General features: G+C 37.5%; 1 protein-coding gene across 3 annotated transcripts in view; it reads right to left on the bottom strand.

The window, feature by feature from the left end:
- The window catches only part of nup210 (nucleoporin 210), a 302,105-nt gene that overhangs the window by 111,162 nt on the left and 171,465 nt on the right, over positions 1-19,478 (bottom strand). For all 3 annotated transcript variants that reach the window (XM_073853990.1, XM_073853989.1, XM_073853991.1), the window contains 5 exons: positions 15,774-15,947; positions 15,502-15,694; positions 15,302-15,408; positions 5,717-5,821; positions 5,524-5,625 (listed from right to left, as the gene is read on the bottom strand). In XM_073853990.1, coding sequence (XP_073710091.1) covers positions 5,524-5,625; positions 5,717-5,821; positions 15,302-15,408; positions 15,502-15,694; positions 15,774-15,947 — 681 coding nt within the window. The remainder of the gene's footprint in view (positions 1-5,523; positions 5,626-5,716; positions 5,822-15,301; positions 15,409-15,501; positions 15,695-15,773; positions 15,948-19,478) is intronic.

Here is a 19,478-nt window from a genome sequence, read left to right on the forward strand (position 1 = left end):
CTTTTATTTTGTTTGGGTTGCCTGTCATGTGAGTAATCACATGACAGGAAACAATGCCAGTATAAAAGGAAGCAGCAGAAGCACATTGTTAGCATATGCTAAAGCTAAACCTCTGTTGGATTGTGGAGTTACCTTTCATTGTGGACTTACCCTTCCAAACACGTTTTGTGGATTACACTTTTATTGTATAAACACTGGAGGACACTTTGAACACTTGGACTTTTAGCACACTTGGACTTTTAGATTGTTTTAGGTTTGGTTTTTTATATTCCTTTCTTTTAACAGTCTTGAGTTTTTAGTGTGTTGTTTTAAGTCTTGTGTTTGTAAATACACTTATTTAAGTTGATTACACTTGTTTGTCTCATCATTTTAACTCTTTTAATCTCATACAGTAAAATCTGACCCCTTATATATATTTTGTGACACAACCGATAGGGCTGATTGTTACAAAAGTAAGTAGACTTAGGCTATGGCATTACATTAATGCGTTTACCTTTTAAAACGCATTACTTTTGCCACGTTTACGCCTTTCATTTACACTACGCCACTGTTTTCGAAAACGCTGAAGACCCTGTTTTAGTTTGAGAACTTCGGGGTTGCTCTGCAGTGTAAATGAACGTAGACAGAGTCTTATGTAAATGAACAGCTGATGTTAATGACATACATACGCACGCACGCACGCACGCACACACACACACAAAATAAAAAAGTTGAAATATAATTTGAGCCCAAAATTGATCGATCTGAGTGGCAAATCGTCAATCAGCATGGGCAAGTGCCCCCCTGAACATTATGTAGCCTTGCCAGTTGCCACTGCATCAGACTGAACAAAATCATTTTGTGCATTTAAAGGTAAATACATCAATGTGGGGCACTTTGAGAGTACAAATAAGTGACTAGATCTATGAGGATTTTTATGTTCTGGTAAACAAATTTGTGCCCTTTTAGTAAAATCTTTGGTTGCATATGGTAATAATAATAAAGGCACAGAAGCCACATACACAACTTGATAAATGAGATTCGCCATTAGTCAAAACATGTTTAACGTTTATAGAATAATTCTTGGGGGCATTTAATAAAGATTAATTATTGATTACAACATTTGAACGCTGAATTTAAAGTGGATACTGTTACATTAAAGTTAGTTACTTGTTGTGACTTTCTGGAAAGGAAGTCAAGTGCATTTGTCTTTTTCGAGCTACGCGTTTCACACACACAAGCACACACACACACATGCATGCACGCACACACGCGCGCACACACAGGCAAACCAGATCCATGAATGTGTGTGTTTGTCATTATATTATTCTATAATCGCAAGCATTACTGCCAGATTCACAAACCATTAAGAGGAGCAAACGTATGCGTGTGTTCGTCAGGATGAGGTTGGATCTGATTTGCTTATATGCGTGCGTTAACGTACGTGATTACAGAATAATAATGCAAGCAAACGTTTTGACACAAACGTAACTTTATATTGATATTGCGAGACAGCATTTCACCTTGACGAGAAATTTTATACTTACATTACTGGCATAGCCTGATTTGAAACGGACAGTTTTGTCAAAGCAGCAAACACCTGGCTGGTTCTCTTAATTTTCTTACTACTAAAATGCTGCTGTCTATTCCTTCTATCCATGCCCAGCGCCACTGATTTAAGTCCTTTATCAATTAGGTCGTCTTACCCAGGCTAGGCTTCATATACTTACTCTTCATCCTGCTGACAACGTTAACTTATGACTTCTCCTTGGCCGCGCGGCATCTGCAGCTGGATCTCAGCCACACCTCAAAGACCCCTCCCCATTCTACTTCTGATTGGCTAGTTTGTTAGTTTGGTTGAGGGTAAAAGATGTGTTCCTCTCATTCTATTTGTAGGCGAACGCATGATTTTTTTTTTTTAATTCGCAGCCAACACCACACGCCGGAGATCCGACTGCAAGCTCTTTGGTGAGCCCTGCTTTGAATAAAGTTCGATCGTAACTAGGGGGGTGCACAGAAAATTTCAGCCGAAAATGGCATTATCGGTTTCGGGACGGAATAAAAAATCCAGCCGAAAAGTCAACCGAAAATGAATATCAACCGCGCGCCTCCCATCCGTGCGCTTGCGCTTGGGTTTCACTCACGGTCAAGCTTGTATAAGTTGTCACCCACCCCTCCCCTCCGTGCTCAATCAGGTTTCACTCACGGTCGAGCTGTTTGCACGCGTCTGCAGCAACATGTCTGCGGTATGGATGTATTTAACTGCAAAAAGGCGATAAAATGAGCAGCTTTCTGTACGCACAGAGGCACACGCGGTTGAATGTGTCCGGTCCAGATGTGATCATCACAGTATGCTCTTCAAAGATCAGAACTCTTGATGTGTAAACTTTAGAGAGAGTTGCGCTAATGTCTCATACTGTAATCCATTAACATACATTTGGCAAATAAAGCAATGAAAAACAACGCAACGTTTTTTATGTGGAGCGACTGTTGCGCTGTTTGGGATTCACCCTTGCAGTCTCTGTGTGTGAACGCGCGTTTTAGTGCCCTTAATAGTGCACATACGAGAGAGACGCGTTTAAAAAAATAAAAAAAAACAAGTGAACATAAAATCTCTCTGTTATTGACAGGTCACATATAAACAAAATTATCTCCACAGTATTCTTTTATAATAAAACATTTGTTTATGTCTTAAGTGTATGTATAGATTACAGTCAGAAACTGTGCTTAGAAGATTAACCTACTTAAAGGAACAGTATGTAAGAAATGTATATCAATTAATCATAAAATGACCATGATATGTCACTAGACATTAAGAAATCATTTTCATTTCAAATACTTATATCAGTGACAACAGTGGTCTGGCCAGGATATTGTCATTTAAAAAGTGGAGTTGCTGCCCTCAACTGATGTTTATGTTGTCATTTTGTGTATTGGCCACCAGTTATGTGACTGCATTACCAGTTTTAGCCACAAGTTTTGTGATTGCAATACCAGTTTTGGCCACAATCCTACATACTGTTCCTTTAAGTCTGTGTCATTAATGTTAATCAAACAACCCATGACAAAGAGACAAATAGCTCTAAAAATAATAATATATTTAATTTATACAATAAAGACAGTGTTATGATTCATTTAATTTAATTTCTGTACCTAATGATAATTTCAGACCTTATTAATGTACAACTTTGTTCTTTTTTATAAATGTCTGCAATTTCTTTATTTGTTATTAGATTTTTCCCACCCGCTTTTTGCTGATTCGAAAAATAATCTGATCTGTGCCTCAAAAACTGTAATGTGATGCGAACTGTGAGATTTGTGATTCTTCACACACCCCTAGTAAAGTTAGTACACAGTGATAGCCATAAATGCAACTGTACTAATAATTGGCATAATAATTTCTTTCGCTGTTTCGGTTTTCGGCCTTGGTTTCCTTTTTTTCGTTTTCGGCCGAGAATTTTCATTTCGGTGCATCCCTAATCGTGATTCGTGACAAATAAATCGACTACTTGCGGAGTGATATGCGGTCATTTATAACGGTGCCTTGCAATCCCCCCCATATACACAAAAAAAAATTGAATTGAATGATTCACGAAAGCCTTATTTTCAGGTCAGAAAAGCCGGAATTCCGGATTTTTCTGGAAGAATCACACCCCTGATTACGAAAGATAGACTGTAATTTTAAACGCCATATAGGGTGTTGTAAAGGCCAATATGAATGGAGAATTGTAATGGGTCTGACATTATTTTCGAGTTTAATTTAAGTTTTGTTTGCTACTTTAAAATGAATTTTGTTTCATAAAATTGGTCTCTTAATTTTAATCGATGTTTTGTTGATAAGTGTTGTGAATATAAATTAATAAAAACAATAAAATCAATGTCATATTTATATTTAATGCTCGTTTAGCCAATTGGGCTTTTTGCTATTTATGTGTTGCTAGCGGAGGACGTGCACTGACCTCGCACACTTTTAAAAATTAACGTCATATTAATATTTATTAATTAATCGCACACTAAACAGCGACAGGTAAGGGAAGATAAATTAATGGGTGTTTTTCTAAAGAATACAGTCAGTTCATAAGAAAATTTTTAAATGGACTATAAGATCATAAATATGAACTGCAAACAATGAACTATAATAAATATAACAGCGTAAAATGGCTGAAGAGGAACTCCCTACATTAAAGCAGTAAGCATTTCTGTAGGCTAAAGCTATACTTCACCTCTTATTATGTTTGATTGAAGTTTGCATTTGCTGAAATTTATTTTTGCTTCAAGTTCATTACTGTTTAGTACTGTTCACTTGAATGCTTCCTTTTTAAATCAAAGACATTTCTGTTTGGTTTATAACATCAACATTAACCTATTAATCATAATTATATGTTGAAGGGGGAGCTAGAAGAATATAAGACTTTCCCAAACACATTTTTCAGGTTCAAATAGTTATAGGTTCAAAAATAGTGTCTGTTGTAGTTGCCGGCAAAGGATCCAGGTATGAATTTTTGTCATATCGCACACCCCTAGGCTGCATAAATGTGCAAAGGTAAGCTATTATTAGAGTAATAAGTTATTTTACACTTTTATGCACATGCCCAGTTACGTGATTGGTCATGTTTCATGCGTTTATGGTCGTGTATAGTGTGGATGAAGATTATTTTTAAAATGGCAGTATAAACGAGGATCGTTTTCATTTTAAAACGGCGTTTTAAAACGCAAATGCTCTAATGTAAACAGGGCCTATATAAGGAGGAGTAAATTATAATGGGTAAATATTCCTTAATACCAGGGGTGGGCAATCATGTTCCTGGATGACCACAGTCCTGCAGAGTTTAGCTCCAGCCCTAATCAAGCAAACCTGAAAAATCTAATCAAAGGTTTCAGTATCACTTGCAAATGAAGTTCAGGTGTGCTTGATTAGGGTTGGAGCTAAACTCTGCAAGCCTGGGGCCCTCCACGACCAGAATTGCCCACCCCTGCTTTATACAATAGGACACAGCTGATCACATAAGAAAACAGGTGAACCATTTGTCCCATACAGAGACAACTTTCCCTCTTAAGCCCGGAATACACCGCAGGATTTTTGCCCTCCTATAAGATCATTACCTTATCACACTGTGCGACATGGAACGTTTAAACTCGGGTACGGCAGGCGCGTGGTAAACAGCATGCGCTCGTGGTAAACAAATACCAGTACGCAGGTCGTAGCAGCAAACACACTGTACGTTGATCATTGTGAATTTCTGACACTGTCAGAAAACTATCGTAGGCCATCTTTGGACGCAAGACCGGGAAACGAATGTCTTTGAACCTCTCTCACTGTACGACACTGGACCACCGATGAAGAGCCACGAATAGTGACGATTGTTTTACAATGGCAATCTTTCGTCTGGGACAGCCAATAATCGTGCAGTGTATCCCGGGCTTTAGTTGGTTAAAAAGTAACGGAATAAAAAATGTGAGTGATTTACTTTTCCTTATTATCATCTACAATAATATATAAAGCCGTTTTTGTGAAAATCTATTTAACTTTCCTTTAAATGTTACCTGTGCAATTCCCTGGGACTCTTGGAACAGCAAATCTGCAATTCCCTTGATGCTTGCATTGACATAGAAATACCCTGAGCCTTCTTTCAGTGTCAGATCAGCCTGCAGACACACACACACACACAAAATGTGTGATGCACAAATATAAACTCTTCCTTGAATATAGCAAACAGAGATGTGTAAGGGAACTTACCATGACATCTGGGTGGTTGTATATGGTGATGGTGTTAGGAGTCACTCTCACATCCTCCACTAATAGAAGGTCCAACGTACAGGAGACTGGGCTCAGATGATCAAACTAACACACACACACACACACAAATATCAAAGCCCAGTTTCAGGTTCAGAATGACTCGTGAAACTATCTGATTAACTCTTTCCCCACCATTGAGGAGTTATCTCATCAATTAAGAGAATACGCTTCCCTGCCAATGATGAGTTTTTAATCCATATTTCTGCTATTATCCACAAGGTGGCGCTCTTACCCATCTAATAAACCACCACAGCATCTATAGATCCAAAAGCAGTAAATACTCCGCAGGGCTCGAGAGTGCAACCAATTTTTTCAATGGTGTGACTTAAAAAAAATTTGCGACCAGCCGTTCAAATTAAAAAAGAATCTGCAATTTGAAAGTTGTCTTCTGGTTCAACAACAGATATACATTGGAGGCTGTTGACACTTGGCATTAACATGCATTTTCGTCGATCGGATCACAAGTGGACGACGTTAATGCCAAGTGTAAACGATGTTCAAAACGTTTTGAGCTCGTACACTTTTGACCACTTTCAACGACATTAAGAGGTAATCGAAACCCCTTTCGATCGGATTGCTTTTGTAGTGTAAACGCACATGTGGTTGAATGTGTTCGAACAGCCGCACGGACCGCTGTTCTTTTTAAAGGTGTACAGTGCTATTTTAGCCTTTCATTGATAAAACTAATGGAGCTGATCTCCGCTTAGTTTCATTTTGCAAGCGTGTGAAAGTTACGCAATCTTATTTCACCAATTGCGCTGAAAAATCAGCAAATTATACATGTACAAAACACTGTGCAGCAAAATCGACGAAAACACATTTTAATACCAAGTGCAAACAGCCCCTTAGACACACACACATCGTGGTCTAAACCAATCAGATAGTGAAGGGCGGACACCTCCCTCCCTCTCCCTCATAACTATGAGCCGCGGTTGTGGACAAATGTGAAGCAAAGTCGAGAGAGAGCACCAAAATGCACAAAAGAGACCAAGTCTGTGCGCACGAAAGAGACAAATTGCACAAAAGAGTCCAAGTCTGTGTGCGCAAAAGAGAGAGAGACAAAATGCACAAGAGAGTCCGAGTCTGTGTGCGCAAGAGAGAGAGATAGACAAAATGTGCAAAAGAGTCCGAGTCTGTGCACGCAAGAAAGAGAACCAAAATGCACAAAAGGGTCGGAGTCTGTGCACACGAGAGAGAAAAACTAAATGTGTGTGCGCAAAACAGAGCGAGTTTGCGCAAGAGAAGGAAGCCTTACATGAAACACCTTTACCTATTACCACTATATCGACTAATATCTCAATACTGCATTTAGGGCTGCAACTAACGATTATTTTAATAATCGGTTAATCTGTCTATCATTTTTTTTTATTAATCGATGAATCGGATAATAAAAAGCATTCATTTCCAACCATTTTTTCAGAAACAGAACTGAAATCTTCAGAAAGTGCACAAGCATGTTGTTCCTTGTACATCCCTGAGCTGTTAAAGCAATAATAATAAAATCAAATAATGATCTAACACAAAAAAACATACACATGTATGCTTTACATCTGCCAAATATATAAACTTTTTTTAAATAAAGTGCACCTGAGTTGCCAGAACAATAAATAATTTTTAAAAAAAATAAAGAACAATACAAATCAGAAGCAAAATTATCTTATATAAGATAATTATATATAAATTATATAAGAAAATTAATCTTAATGAAATATCAAAGAGAAACAAGATTATTTTTATTACTCTATTGGCAGATAACTTTGCTTGTTTTGAGCAAACAATCACTTAATTTTGAGGTGTTTTATTTTTCAGAAAACAAAACAAAATTTCTTATGCCATTTTCTTGTTTAGTAAATGCATCTTGATCTGCATTGCAAACTTGTGTAACAGATGTCATAAGAAGCACTAGTGCAGTGCTCGTGGCTAATTTCGTGTGTTTTAGTGCTCATTGTTACAATTACACTGCAAAAATTCAATGACATTTTGATTTGTGCATGATAGAAAGAAAATACTTATACTGGCCAGAGCATGTGAGCGGTGCAGAGTGTTGAGCGGTGTGGTAATATTTCCATCATTTCCGAAAATTTTCCGCTCGCTCAATATCCTTTGATAATTTGCTAGTTCGAGAATCTGTAAAAACGGCTAGCAATAAGTTATGGAGTTCAAATATTGTTTTAATGAAGTCGCCAGCCTTATATATAAATGAAAGGAATGAAATTAAGGGGCTGTTTACACTTGGTATTAAGATGTGTTTTCATCGATCGGATCACAAGTGGACGAGAGAGACACATTACGTTTACACCTGGTATTTAAACCCGTCTGTCTTGTCCACTTTCGACCGCTTCTGTCCTGAATACTGTGAGGGGGCGGTCTGTCGAGATGGTGGGCGAGTCTTTCTGCTGTCATTCAAACGCGAGCGGGAGCAATGATGAGTTTATATGGACGCAAACTAATATTATGTCGGAGTCCACTGCTTGTTTAGCAAGAAAACATGCTGCACATTGTTTTTTACTTGTATATGTTAGAGCTTTCTCTGATTGAGAAATAGAATTGATGAAATAGGATCGCGCAACTTTCACACGCTTTTAAAACGAAACTACGGAGATTAGACGCTTTAGTTTTATCAATGAAAGGCTAAAAATAGCACTGTTCACCGTCTGTTCACGCCCAGAAGTCAGAAAAGACTTAAAACTTGTGTTTAGTACCTCAGATTAGATAAATGGGCGGAGAGAAGGCGGTTGCGTCTATCTGTTCAAACACATTCAACCACATGCGCGTTCCGCAACTACAAAAGCGATCCGATCGAAAGTGGTTTCGACTACCTCTGGATGTGGTCGAAAGTGGATGAGCTCAAAACGTTTTGAACACCGTTTACACCTGGCATTGAAATCGTCCACTTGTGATCCGATCGATGAAAATGCATGTTAATGACAAGTGTTAACAGCCTCTAAGATGACAGAATAACTGTAGCGTCGTCTGCATCTAGATGCAGTTTTAAAGATTAAAATTACTTTAATCAAACTGATCAACATAAAAACAAAGCGGCATAATATAACTGATTGCTTACCAGCTTTAAAGCTAGAGCTGCAACTAACGACTATTTCTTCTGTCGACTAATCTAGCGATTGTTTTTTATTATTAATATAGTGTTCTTTTTTGATTACCCATTTAATCTGTTGGATAATCTGTTTTTCTACTCTCTGTCTGATCTGACAGTCATTGTTTGTTTTATTGTATTTTAACACAACTGAATGCTATTTTCAATTATCTGTTCTGTTGTCAAGACATATAGGGGCGGGTTCACAGACAGGGATTAGACTAGTCCTAGACTAAAATAAATATAAGACCTGTCCAAACTGAAAACATTTTGCACTGACATATCTTAAAATACATATTTTGGCCTCAAAATGCACACAAGTAATGTTTTTAGTAAGGCATGTTTGTTTAAACTAATTATATTTCCTAATTAAACTAAGGTCTAGTCCTGGCTTAAGCTAATCTCTGTCCAGGAAACCACCCCAAAGACTATTAAAATAATGACTAAACATGACCCAATAACCTTGTGTTTAATCCAACCAGCTGTTACTTTAACTACTAAGTTACTAAAATCTTGATTTATAAACGCGACATCGCAGACAATTTGGCGCAAATTAAAAAATTGCCATTACACAGAGTTACTACAGAAGGTATGCGGGGGCATAGGAGAGAGAGAGCTCGCGCACAAGCACATAGAGAACCAGTGTGTGTGGGAAAACACTGCTAACCTTTCATGATAAACTCGAATCAGTCGTCCTCTCTGCCAGTAACATCTGACGTTTACGTGAAAATGCAAGTACACAGAGAAATCCGCATGGAAAACACGGCCAACTTTTAATTCTTTCACTCAGTGTCATGTATGAGAGGCGCTGTCTAGAGGCGCTTTCTAGGGGCTTCACGCAGAGAGAGAGAGAGAAAGCGCGCGCACAAGAGAGGCACCACCGAGTAATTTCATAGCCATTTCATTTTTATTTCTTTAAGACACAGCTGTGTTCTGTACTGTAAATTTGCACTTAAAAAAACTTCTTGTTAAGAAATTGTTCTTCAATTAATTTTTTTATTTTTTTTCAAAAAATATATTTATATAATAGTATAGTTTGTTAATCTTTTTCTCATAAGAGGAAAGAAATGTAGCCTACCTGCTTCTACATCGGTGCCCCTCGTTGTTCTGGATTTAAAAAATAATTTTACTTTAGTAAATGAATGTGGTAAAACCGCATAGCGCGTTAGTGAGCCACGCAAAATCACACAAGGGAAATTCCTTCACCGCGACAGCCCTAATGATAGTGCATCAAAAGGTGAGCTGGTTAGTTACACACCATTCGATAATAAATTAATTCATGAATAGGTAAGGTAAGACTCTCGTGTTGAATTGGGCCACGAATCCGATCATGATAATGCAAAATCATGGCCACAAATTTAGAAGCTATCTTTACATTATGGACACAGATTAACAATTCATTTTTTTATTTAGTCTAAAGTATGGCCATAAATTAAGAATTTGTTTCCACGATTCAACAGTTCGTTCCTTATAGTTTTACTAAAACGTAGGGGTATAACGATTAACCGTGCAAATGCGCATTTTCTCAATGAATGAATCTGAATGAATTACGGTGAAATCCAGGCACAACCGAACACCAGGGGGCGCTCCCGTGCAGAAACTCCCTTTGTGCCACAGAAGAAGAAGCATTACGAATGCTATTCCAGGAAATGTCTACAGGAATATTTATATCACTGTTCTTCAAATTGTTTCAGGTATTTTCATGATAATAAAGAATATTTTAAATGATTTTGTTCAACGAGTGTTGCTTTTTTAAAATGCACTTTATAAACGACTCCGACTCGTTATGATTTTAGATTGATAAGTACTTCCTACTGACCAAATGCAGTAGTACACGCACAAGCTGTGCATGAAACAAAGAATCGCAGCCTTGCGATTCAGAATCGATTTCAGACAGGCATTTTTAATTGGACACACGGTTGAATCGTTACATCCCTACAAAAGCGTGGAACGAAGTATTATAATATTTCGTAATTACTCATTACATTTATTATTATTTAAAATTGTGAATTAGTAAAACATGGATGTCGTGGAAACAAATTGTTAATTTGAATAATATCCGGAGATCCGTATCAGTTAAACTAGGTCTAATAGCCAACACACAACTGTACATAACTGCGATTTATCAGCTAATACTTTAATTAAATGCAATTATCCAAGAACACAGTGCGAGAGAGAAACCAAGTGGGTTCACTCCGCTCCGGCGTGAACCTAACATTTGTGCAAAAAGTTAGTGTAGAGCCCTGCTCCGTGCATGTTTTGATGTCGCTCTGAATCTGATCTCTAATTAAAATCCTTTACAAAAATGCACTTTTCGTAATTTTGAAGAAACCAACGATATTTGAGAGATGATAAAAAGAGAACAAATGAAGATGGGATGATTTTTTTTAAGCAGAGGGTCTATTCTTTTATATTCAATATGATATATTGTATGTTTATATATTTAAAGAACAACATTTTCTGGAAGGCATTAAACCTTTGTAAAAATCTGGCACTGGCTGGCAACTTTTTTTTAATGTTGGTGGGAAACATTCACGACTAGAAATGTCAGCATACTGGACTGATGCAGATTTCCTGTCATTATTTATAATGTAATTTACCGTGCTGAACCGGAGATCTTTTAGCACAGGGTTCCCACACCTTAGTTAACTTCAAATTTAAGGACCTTTCAAGGACTTTCCAGGTCCAATACCCTCAAATTCAAGGACTATATGTGGGACACATTTCAAGTGAGAGCAAGGTTACATCGTGTTACCTTTTAAGATACATTGTTACAGTTCCCATTTGAGGGAACTTGCGCTGCATCATAGCGGGGACAATTTGGGGACGCCTCTAGGGGTATGTGCGTCTGAATGTGTATATCAAATTCAACCAATGGTGAGGCTTAACGACAAAGACAGGGTGATGCAGGAGCCAGGAAGTATGGCAAGGGAGACTCAGCGTCTCATTCCCTTCTCAAAGGACAACAGTTACATACGTAACCAGAGACACAGAACCCGCTTAATCTCCGCTTAATCTCCTTATCCGTTTCAATGTATATATATATATATATATATATATATATATATATATATATATATATATATATATATATATATATATATATATATATACATATATATATATATATATATATATATTAATATATATATATATCTCCCAAGGGTTTTTCCCTCCTAGGACTTTTTTACTTCCCCGGCTAAAAAGTCCGGGGGGTTTCTCCTAGGGGGTTTTTCAACCTGGGGAGGCAGCCTTCTTGGGCTTAACTTAGCACCCTCTTCTATACGTTACATTAGTAATACGTTCACTTATAATGTTGATTTATAGCCGCAGCATGTGCTATCGTGTATTATGTTGTGCTATCTGTCAATTTTCTGTGCTTTTCACTGCTTCTATTAATGTAAAGCTGCTTTGATACAATTACCAAATTGTGAAAAGCGCTATATAAATAAAATTTAATTGAACTGAATGTGTCAAACACAACTATGTGCAAAAAAGCATATATAATTTTGGTATAAATCAACATTCACATACAGAAGATATAAGCATTTAAAGCTAACAGGTTAGCACGTGGGCTTAAAAAGTCTAGAATTTTTGTGATATTCAACACTACACAGTGAATAATATGGATTTCTTTCCAGAAAACTTCTTCCATAAAATAGATTCAAGCACTTACAAATGACCTGTATCTATGTATGTATTTCTTCAAAAACTTCCCAGGGCCTTGAATCCCCCCCCCCCTCAGACTCACAAACTTTCAAGGATTTCAAGGACCCGTGGGAACCCTGTCAGTAGCATAAAGAATTTCGCTTCAGGTTAGTTATCGACCGATATATCGACCCGCCGATACATCGGGCCGATTTTTGCAGGTTTTACGTGTATCGGCATCTGCTGATACGCGGCTTGCGGTCGCTGATAGTTTTTCCCCGGCATTAATTACAGACAGGCGTCCACAGGCAGCTCTGTGTTGCAGGAGACGCTGCCTGCAGCCCGTGCATTGCCCCTCCCCCCACTAGCAGAGCGCTGCAAGCCTGCTCTGGTAAGTTTTAAACTTTCAAAGCATCTTTTAACTGGTTGATTGAAATATTGCCACATACTTTGAAACTGTAAACAAGTTGCTGTATTGCTGTGATTCCGTGGTGTTTGAGTTTTATTAAGCAACCACCAGTCTGACGTTTGGATGCGTGCTCATAATGCCGCAAGCGAACGAAGGTCATGTGATCATAGCCGAACAGCTGATCATAACTGGACAGAGTGGGTTTTTAATTCTCATCAACATAAATATATGTAGTAGTAAAAGGCTAGAAATCAATATCCATAGCTGATAGTTTCTTATCATGGTTGCATAGAAATGACAGACACCACAGAGAGTACTTGTGGATGTGGGTGTATTAAGAATTTCCTGCGAAGGGTGTTAGGGCCCTATAATTTCCGCGATCATGGAATCGCGGAATTGGCAAAATAACATGGAATCTAGTGTTAACACGGAATTTCACATATTTTGAATAAAATTCTGTTTTTGTGAGAAGAACGTATGTGGGAAATGCAGAACGGGGGAAGCAAATCTGAGCAACACCCCCCCCTCCCATCATTTCAGACCCCCTCCAAAACATTGAAACCATGGCGAAGCGGTTCTCCACTACTCTGCTTTCGTCAGCGAAAAATGTAAAAAAAATTGACGCCAAGCACTAGGTTCCGAGCACTTTTGTGTGACTTTTATGTGACCGGAGAACTGTTATTTTGTAAGTTTTAGCACAGTGTTCCCCTTGTTATGCTGCTTGGTTGTTGCTACTGTGTGCAATAGTGTAATTATTTTATTTATTTTTAATATTTTCAGCAGCACTGAATTTTCTTACTTGTTCTTCCTCACCTGTTTTTAATATTTGTTAAATATAGTTCAATAAATGTTCCTTTTTTAAATTGAGAGTTGTAACATTCGGTTCTATCATTGTGTAATTTTTATGATGTAAACTGAATGAGCAAAAGCAGTATCGGCTCCAAATATCGCCTAAAGAAAATCGGCAGCCTGTATCTGTCATTGGCTAAGGCTGATGGGGAAAAAAAAATTGGTATCGGCACAAAAAATCCATATCGGTCGATCCCTACTTCAGGGTGCATTTTCCGTGTATTTTCAGGATGGCTGGGTTAAAAAGACCTTAACACAGTTTCATATAATTTGAAACAGACACAAAGAAAACAGTAGGGCTGGGTCAGAATATTCGATTATTCGAAAATTCGTTCGGTGGGTTGGCATTCGATTTTTCATTTTAAGATTCGAATATCCTATTTTTCTCAACAGTATTAGCTGCAGAGACTGCCAAGCAAGAAGTACACATTACGCTCCTGCTCTACAGGTGGTGGCATGGCGCTGAGAACCTGGCTTGCAACAGCCACCAAACTCCTCAAGAAGAAAATCATGCTCGTGTTGGCTAGAGGCTTGACCACATTAACTCTTAATAATTGTCAAATACATTAAATTTCTTGAAAAACAGATTTAATTTGCTTCACAAAATGCCAGTATGTCACAAGGATTACTTGTATATCTGATTTTGAGTTCTCAAAGTGGCGGATCCATTGACTTGCATTAAATGACAGAGCACTGGGGTTTTTCTACTGACAAAAAGTCACCAACATATCGGATAGCCTGATGGTCAGTAAATAAACTTGATATTGGAAGTATGCTACCGTGTTCTTTCTTTCTAGTAACCATAATTTATTCAGTGATTTTAATTGGTCAACAGTCCCAGTAATGAAGAATGTTTGCACAGCAGCTTGTTAAAAGCTGATTTAAAGGGATAGTTTACCTAAAAATGGAAATTGTCATCATTTCCTCTATGAATACAAAATAAGCTATTCTAATAAATGATAATCACACAGTTAACATTACCCATTTAATTCTATAGTAAGAAAAACAACTACTATAGAAGTCAACGGGTGCTTACCATCAAAATAAAAAGAACTATCCCTTTAACAGGATTTACAGGGCACACGTGCATAAAATTAATAACATTTGTGTGACCAGTAAAGGAGATGCTACAGCCCATTTACAGCCTTAGGATAGTTTTCTTTTTTGTTGAATAGAGCTGCCTGTGAGGATGGCAGAGAGCTCAGTGAGTGTTATAAAATTGCCTTATAAAGTCAGCATTTCAGTTTGATCTGTTAACTGTGCTGATGTTATGGGGTGAGGCATGTGGTTGCATATTATTAGTCATTTCCTACTGAGGAAATGAATTTAGAGCTCGTGTTCGTTACAAAGCGGAAGTTCAGAAACTTCCAGAACCTCAAATTGATTTTATACTTGGTCCTTTTCCTCACACAAGCACCTGCTAGATCATTTTGTTTGATTTATTTGCCTTTAAACTGTGGCATGTTTGCATTATCAAAGTGACTATTTGAGATCATAATGAGATTGACAATGCAGAAAAACACACCCCTCTCAAAACAGCTGCTGCCTCCAGATGAGATGTTTGATAGTCCACAGCTGTTACCGTGATGGCTGCGATGCCCGATTCACGATGCACAACGACAGTCTGGCAACCTGCAGAGAGTTTGTCAATTGATTATATCACATACATGCAAGAGTGCAGCATTTCCTAATTATTCACAATCTGGCATATTTATCACAAGGTACCGTGAAGTTTTTTCTGCTTGCTATTATCCTCCTGTAAGTGTAACTGCATGGGCATAGTGGGCTCAATGCTCGCCAGGGACACTTTAGATGATTCCCAGGTGATGCTCAGAGAGCTGAAGTTATCAAACTTTCTGCCCTGGTGGTCAAAAGCTGCCAAGTCCAGCTCTGGATTGTGATAATTGGAAACTGGCACCTACAAACCACAAAGTAGAAACACTTCAGAACTTTATTGCAAGACTTCCTGAGACGCGTGTGATGTTTTGACAACTAACCACTTGTTTGTTCTGCTGCAGAAGTGGGCAGGAAACATCCAGTCGAGGGGTCGTGTAGACGGGGCTCAGCGTGAGACGTGACGGAGGTGCGCACACAAACTTCACCACGGCTGGTTCCATCGCGGGGAAAGGATTTGTTACAGTCGGTTGGTTGCCAACAGTCATAGCCAAGACCTGCGAAATCCCAAATGTTTCAAACCTTATGTTATGAACCAAGGTTATTATAGTTTTTATTTTGCAAACACATTTCTATTTAGTTTCAGTTATAGTTTTAGTAATTATAGTTTAGCAGCTAACAGCAGCTAGACTGTCCGACATATTTATCAGTTAACTGATAAGCCTCAGCTGACCTCACATGCATAAAGCGCCATCTACAGGTAAAAACCCCTTAAAAGTTTGTAAACATTGCAACGTCTCCGGGTGGGCGGGGCTTAGCCGGAGGCAAAAAGAGGCGCAGACGCAATGCTGACAAGCGTTAGCTAGCACGTTTTAGGAGGAATTTATTAAACATGGATGCAGAAGAATATTATCTGTCCGAATATGTACAGTCACTGACACTGGCTATTTTTGTAAATTAACTCTGTAACAGTTAGTTCTTATATCTTGTTCTCATTGAAAACATTTTAACCAGGTTTTGGATATTTCCTAGACAACATATGAACTACTTTTAGCTGGTTTGGGGAATTTTGTCAAGGCTTATTGCTGGGCTAACTATGATTAGCAGTGTGGATTGTTTTAAGAGACCATTCAAAGGACGGCACACACATCTGTTGCTGTATGTTTGTTTAACATTTAAGCTAGCTAGTGCGTTGAAGGTTGACTTATCACCTATAAAACAGAATCTTGCTGATTTGTACTAAATAAAACCAACACACCAGTACATATGCATAGATTATTTTACCTGCTATGAAGCGTGCACTGCAAACACAAGCATTATTTATGATCGTCTCCGTCCATTCAACCACAATTGTCTTCTTTAATGTTATTTCTGTGAAGGAATGTCTGCCGGGATCCTGTAAAACTTTAGTTTTGAACCAAAAGTGCTGTTCCTTCTATTTTGGCAGCCAAAACACAACAAGACGACATTTTAAAGTCTAAACCTCAAACTTTTAGCGCGCCTGCTATGAGTTCTTCATGTTTTGCCTCCAGCTAGAGTGGTGACGTCAAATTAAGTGACGTAGGCGATTAAGGGGTCCTGTTTGGTTTTAAACTAAACCACGTCAGATTTTTCGCCACGGGGTGAGAGCTTATTAATTACAAAAACGAATACTTTTTTTGATAATTATTATTTTATTTCAGTTAGTTTTTCAATAACTGTTGCTAGTTTCGATTAGTTTTTCATTTATTATGAATTTTAAATTTCAGTTAACGAAATGTTTTATTAGCTGATAGTTTTAGTCTCAGTTTCAGTTTTCGTTTACGGAAATAACCTTGTTATGAACCCCAAAATATTATGAAACTTTTGTGAGGGAACCCCTAACTAAAATATATATCAATTTATTTATGTACAGTGACGACTGGTGGAGGAATTTTTTAAGGAGAAATTGTGGCCAAAACTGGTATTGCAATTACAAAACTTGTGGCTAAAACTGGTACTGCAACCACACAACCAATGGCCAATACACAACATGACAACATAAACATCAGTTGAGGGCTGCAACTCCACTTTTAAAATGACAATATCCTGGCCAGACCACTGTTGTCAGTGATATAAGTATTTGAAATGAAAATGATTTCTTAATGTCTAGTGACATATCAGGGCCATTTTATGATTAATTGATATGAAATTCTTACATAATGTTCCTTTAATGAGTAGCTTTAATAAAACAATATGAGACTTTAAAACAACTTACAAAAAGACTTAAAGGTGCAATGTGTAAAATTTAGGAGGATCTCTTGACAGAAATAAAAATATAATATTCATAACTATGTTGCAATGTATAAAGACCTTACATGATGAACTATATTGTTTTTATCACCTAATGGTGCGTTCACACCGGGGATCTCATTTATAAAACTGTGCATAGGATCCTTACTAAAAGTCTACTAAAAGTTTATTTGCCAAAAATATTAAGACTTACAAAACAAAGCAAGGACAATCATCATCGCTATACGAGACATATTTGTACTTTTACAGGAATTAAAAGGATCTTGTTTGGAAGAAAGTGAGTGAGGAGGTCGAACAATCTGGTAAGTTTACTCAATTTGAGCTATATAAGCACCTCCCATGACGTGAAATTACACGTGAATGTCTTGAATTTCACGTGTGAATGAAGCAAGTAAACTCAAAATGTTCAAGCGTCCAACTACGTGCAAATAGTCCCGTTGTCTTAGGTGACGACATGCTTGTCCTGTGGCAGCTACCGTAGCTTCACTATGCATTTAGAAAATGACGGATGACCTTTGGACTGAGTTGTTTGTTTGCTATTCACAGTCTCACCACTAGATGACACTAAAACTCCCCGATTGCACCATTAAAACAAGTATTTTTTTCTGCTACCCATACACAGATAATATATAAATAAAGAATTATAAGTTGTTGTACGTTATGTCTAAGGGTTTTTTAGGGCCCTGGGGAAGTTTTTACCAGCACTGACATTTGTATGAAAAACATAATAATGACAAAAGTCTCATAATACAGTGTTCAGCAAAACTGGGCTACTATATTAGGTGAGCAACACATGTTTGTATTTTTGAGAGAAAAATGTTTATGCGTGGTTTTTGAAAATGCTACATTTTTAAGTCACTGATATAAGTCCACAAAACCCATACTAAAGATATTTTCACAACACTGTTCAAAACAGGATCTAGTAGTCTAGAGTTTTTTTTCTTTAAAATGATGTGAAAAATCATAGAATTTTTAAGTCACTTTTTGCTGAGAAAGGCCATAGTGAGAAAGCGCGAAAATTCCTGAATAATCTGTGATTGACAGCTGAGGAAATAAAAACTTGCATAATGCAGAGATGTTCACAAGTCTCTGAGCTCGAGTCCGAGTCAAGTCTGAAGTCTTTGAGCTTGAGTCCAAGTCAAGTCTGAAGTCTCTGGGCTCGAGTCCAAGTCAAGTCTCAAGTCTCGTTGTAACAAATAAAACTCTAATAACAAATAAAGAAATTATAAACATTTATAAAAAGGAACATAGTTGCACATTAAGTAAGGTCTAAAATTAGCATTATGTACATAAATTAAATTAAATGGATTATAACACTGTCTTTATTGTACAAATTAAATATTATTATTATTATTTTTGAGCAATAGAAGTGATTTTCTGTTTGTCTTGGGTTGTTTGATTAACATAAATGACACAGACTTAAGTAGGTTAATTGAGGTTACTGTCTCTTTATTAAGAACAAATAAGCCCAGACTGGTTTCTGACTGGTTTCTTAAGACATAAACAAAAATGTTTTATTAGAAAAAGAATACTGTGAGATCATTTTGCGTGTATGTATGTGCCTTGTCCAGAAAAGAAAGATGTTATGTTGGCTTAACTTTTGAAACACTTCTCTCTGTATGTACACTACTGAGGGGACTAAACGCTTGCTCAAACACAGGCGGAGCGCTTCAGGAAGAAGATGCAGCAGTCGCTTCACATAAAAACGTTACGTTGTTTTTCATTGCTCTATTCAGCAAATGTATGTTGATGGACTACGCTACAGTATGACACAAAGTAGCGCAACTCTGGACCTGACTGGAGCTGGACCGGACACA

The sequence above is a fragment of the Misgurnus anguillicaudatus genome, chromosome 16 (assembly GCF_027580225.2).
Source record: "Misgurnus anguillicaudatus chromosome 16, ASM2758022v2, whole genome shotgun sequence".
Taxonomy (NCBI): domain Eukaryota; kingdom Metazoa; phylum Chordata; class Actinopteri; order Cypriniformes; family Cobitidae; genus Misgurnus; species Misgurnus anguillicaudatus.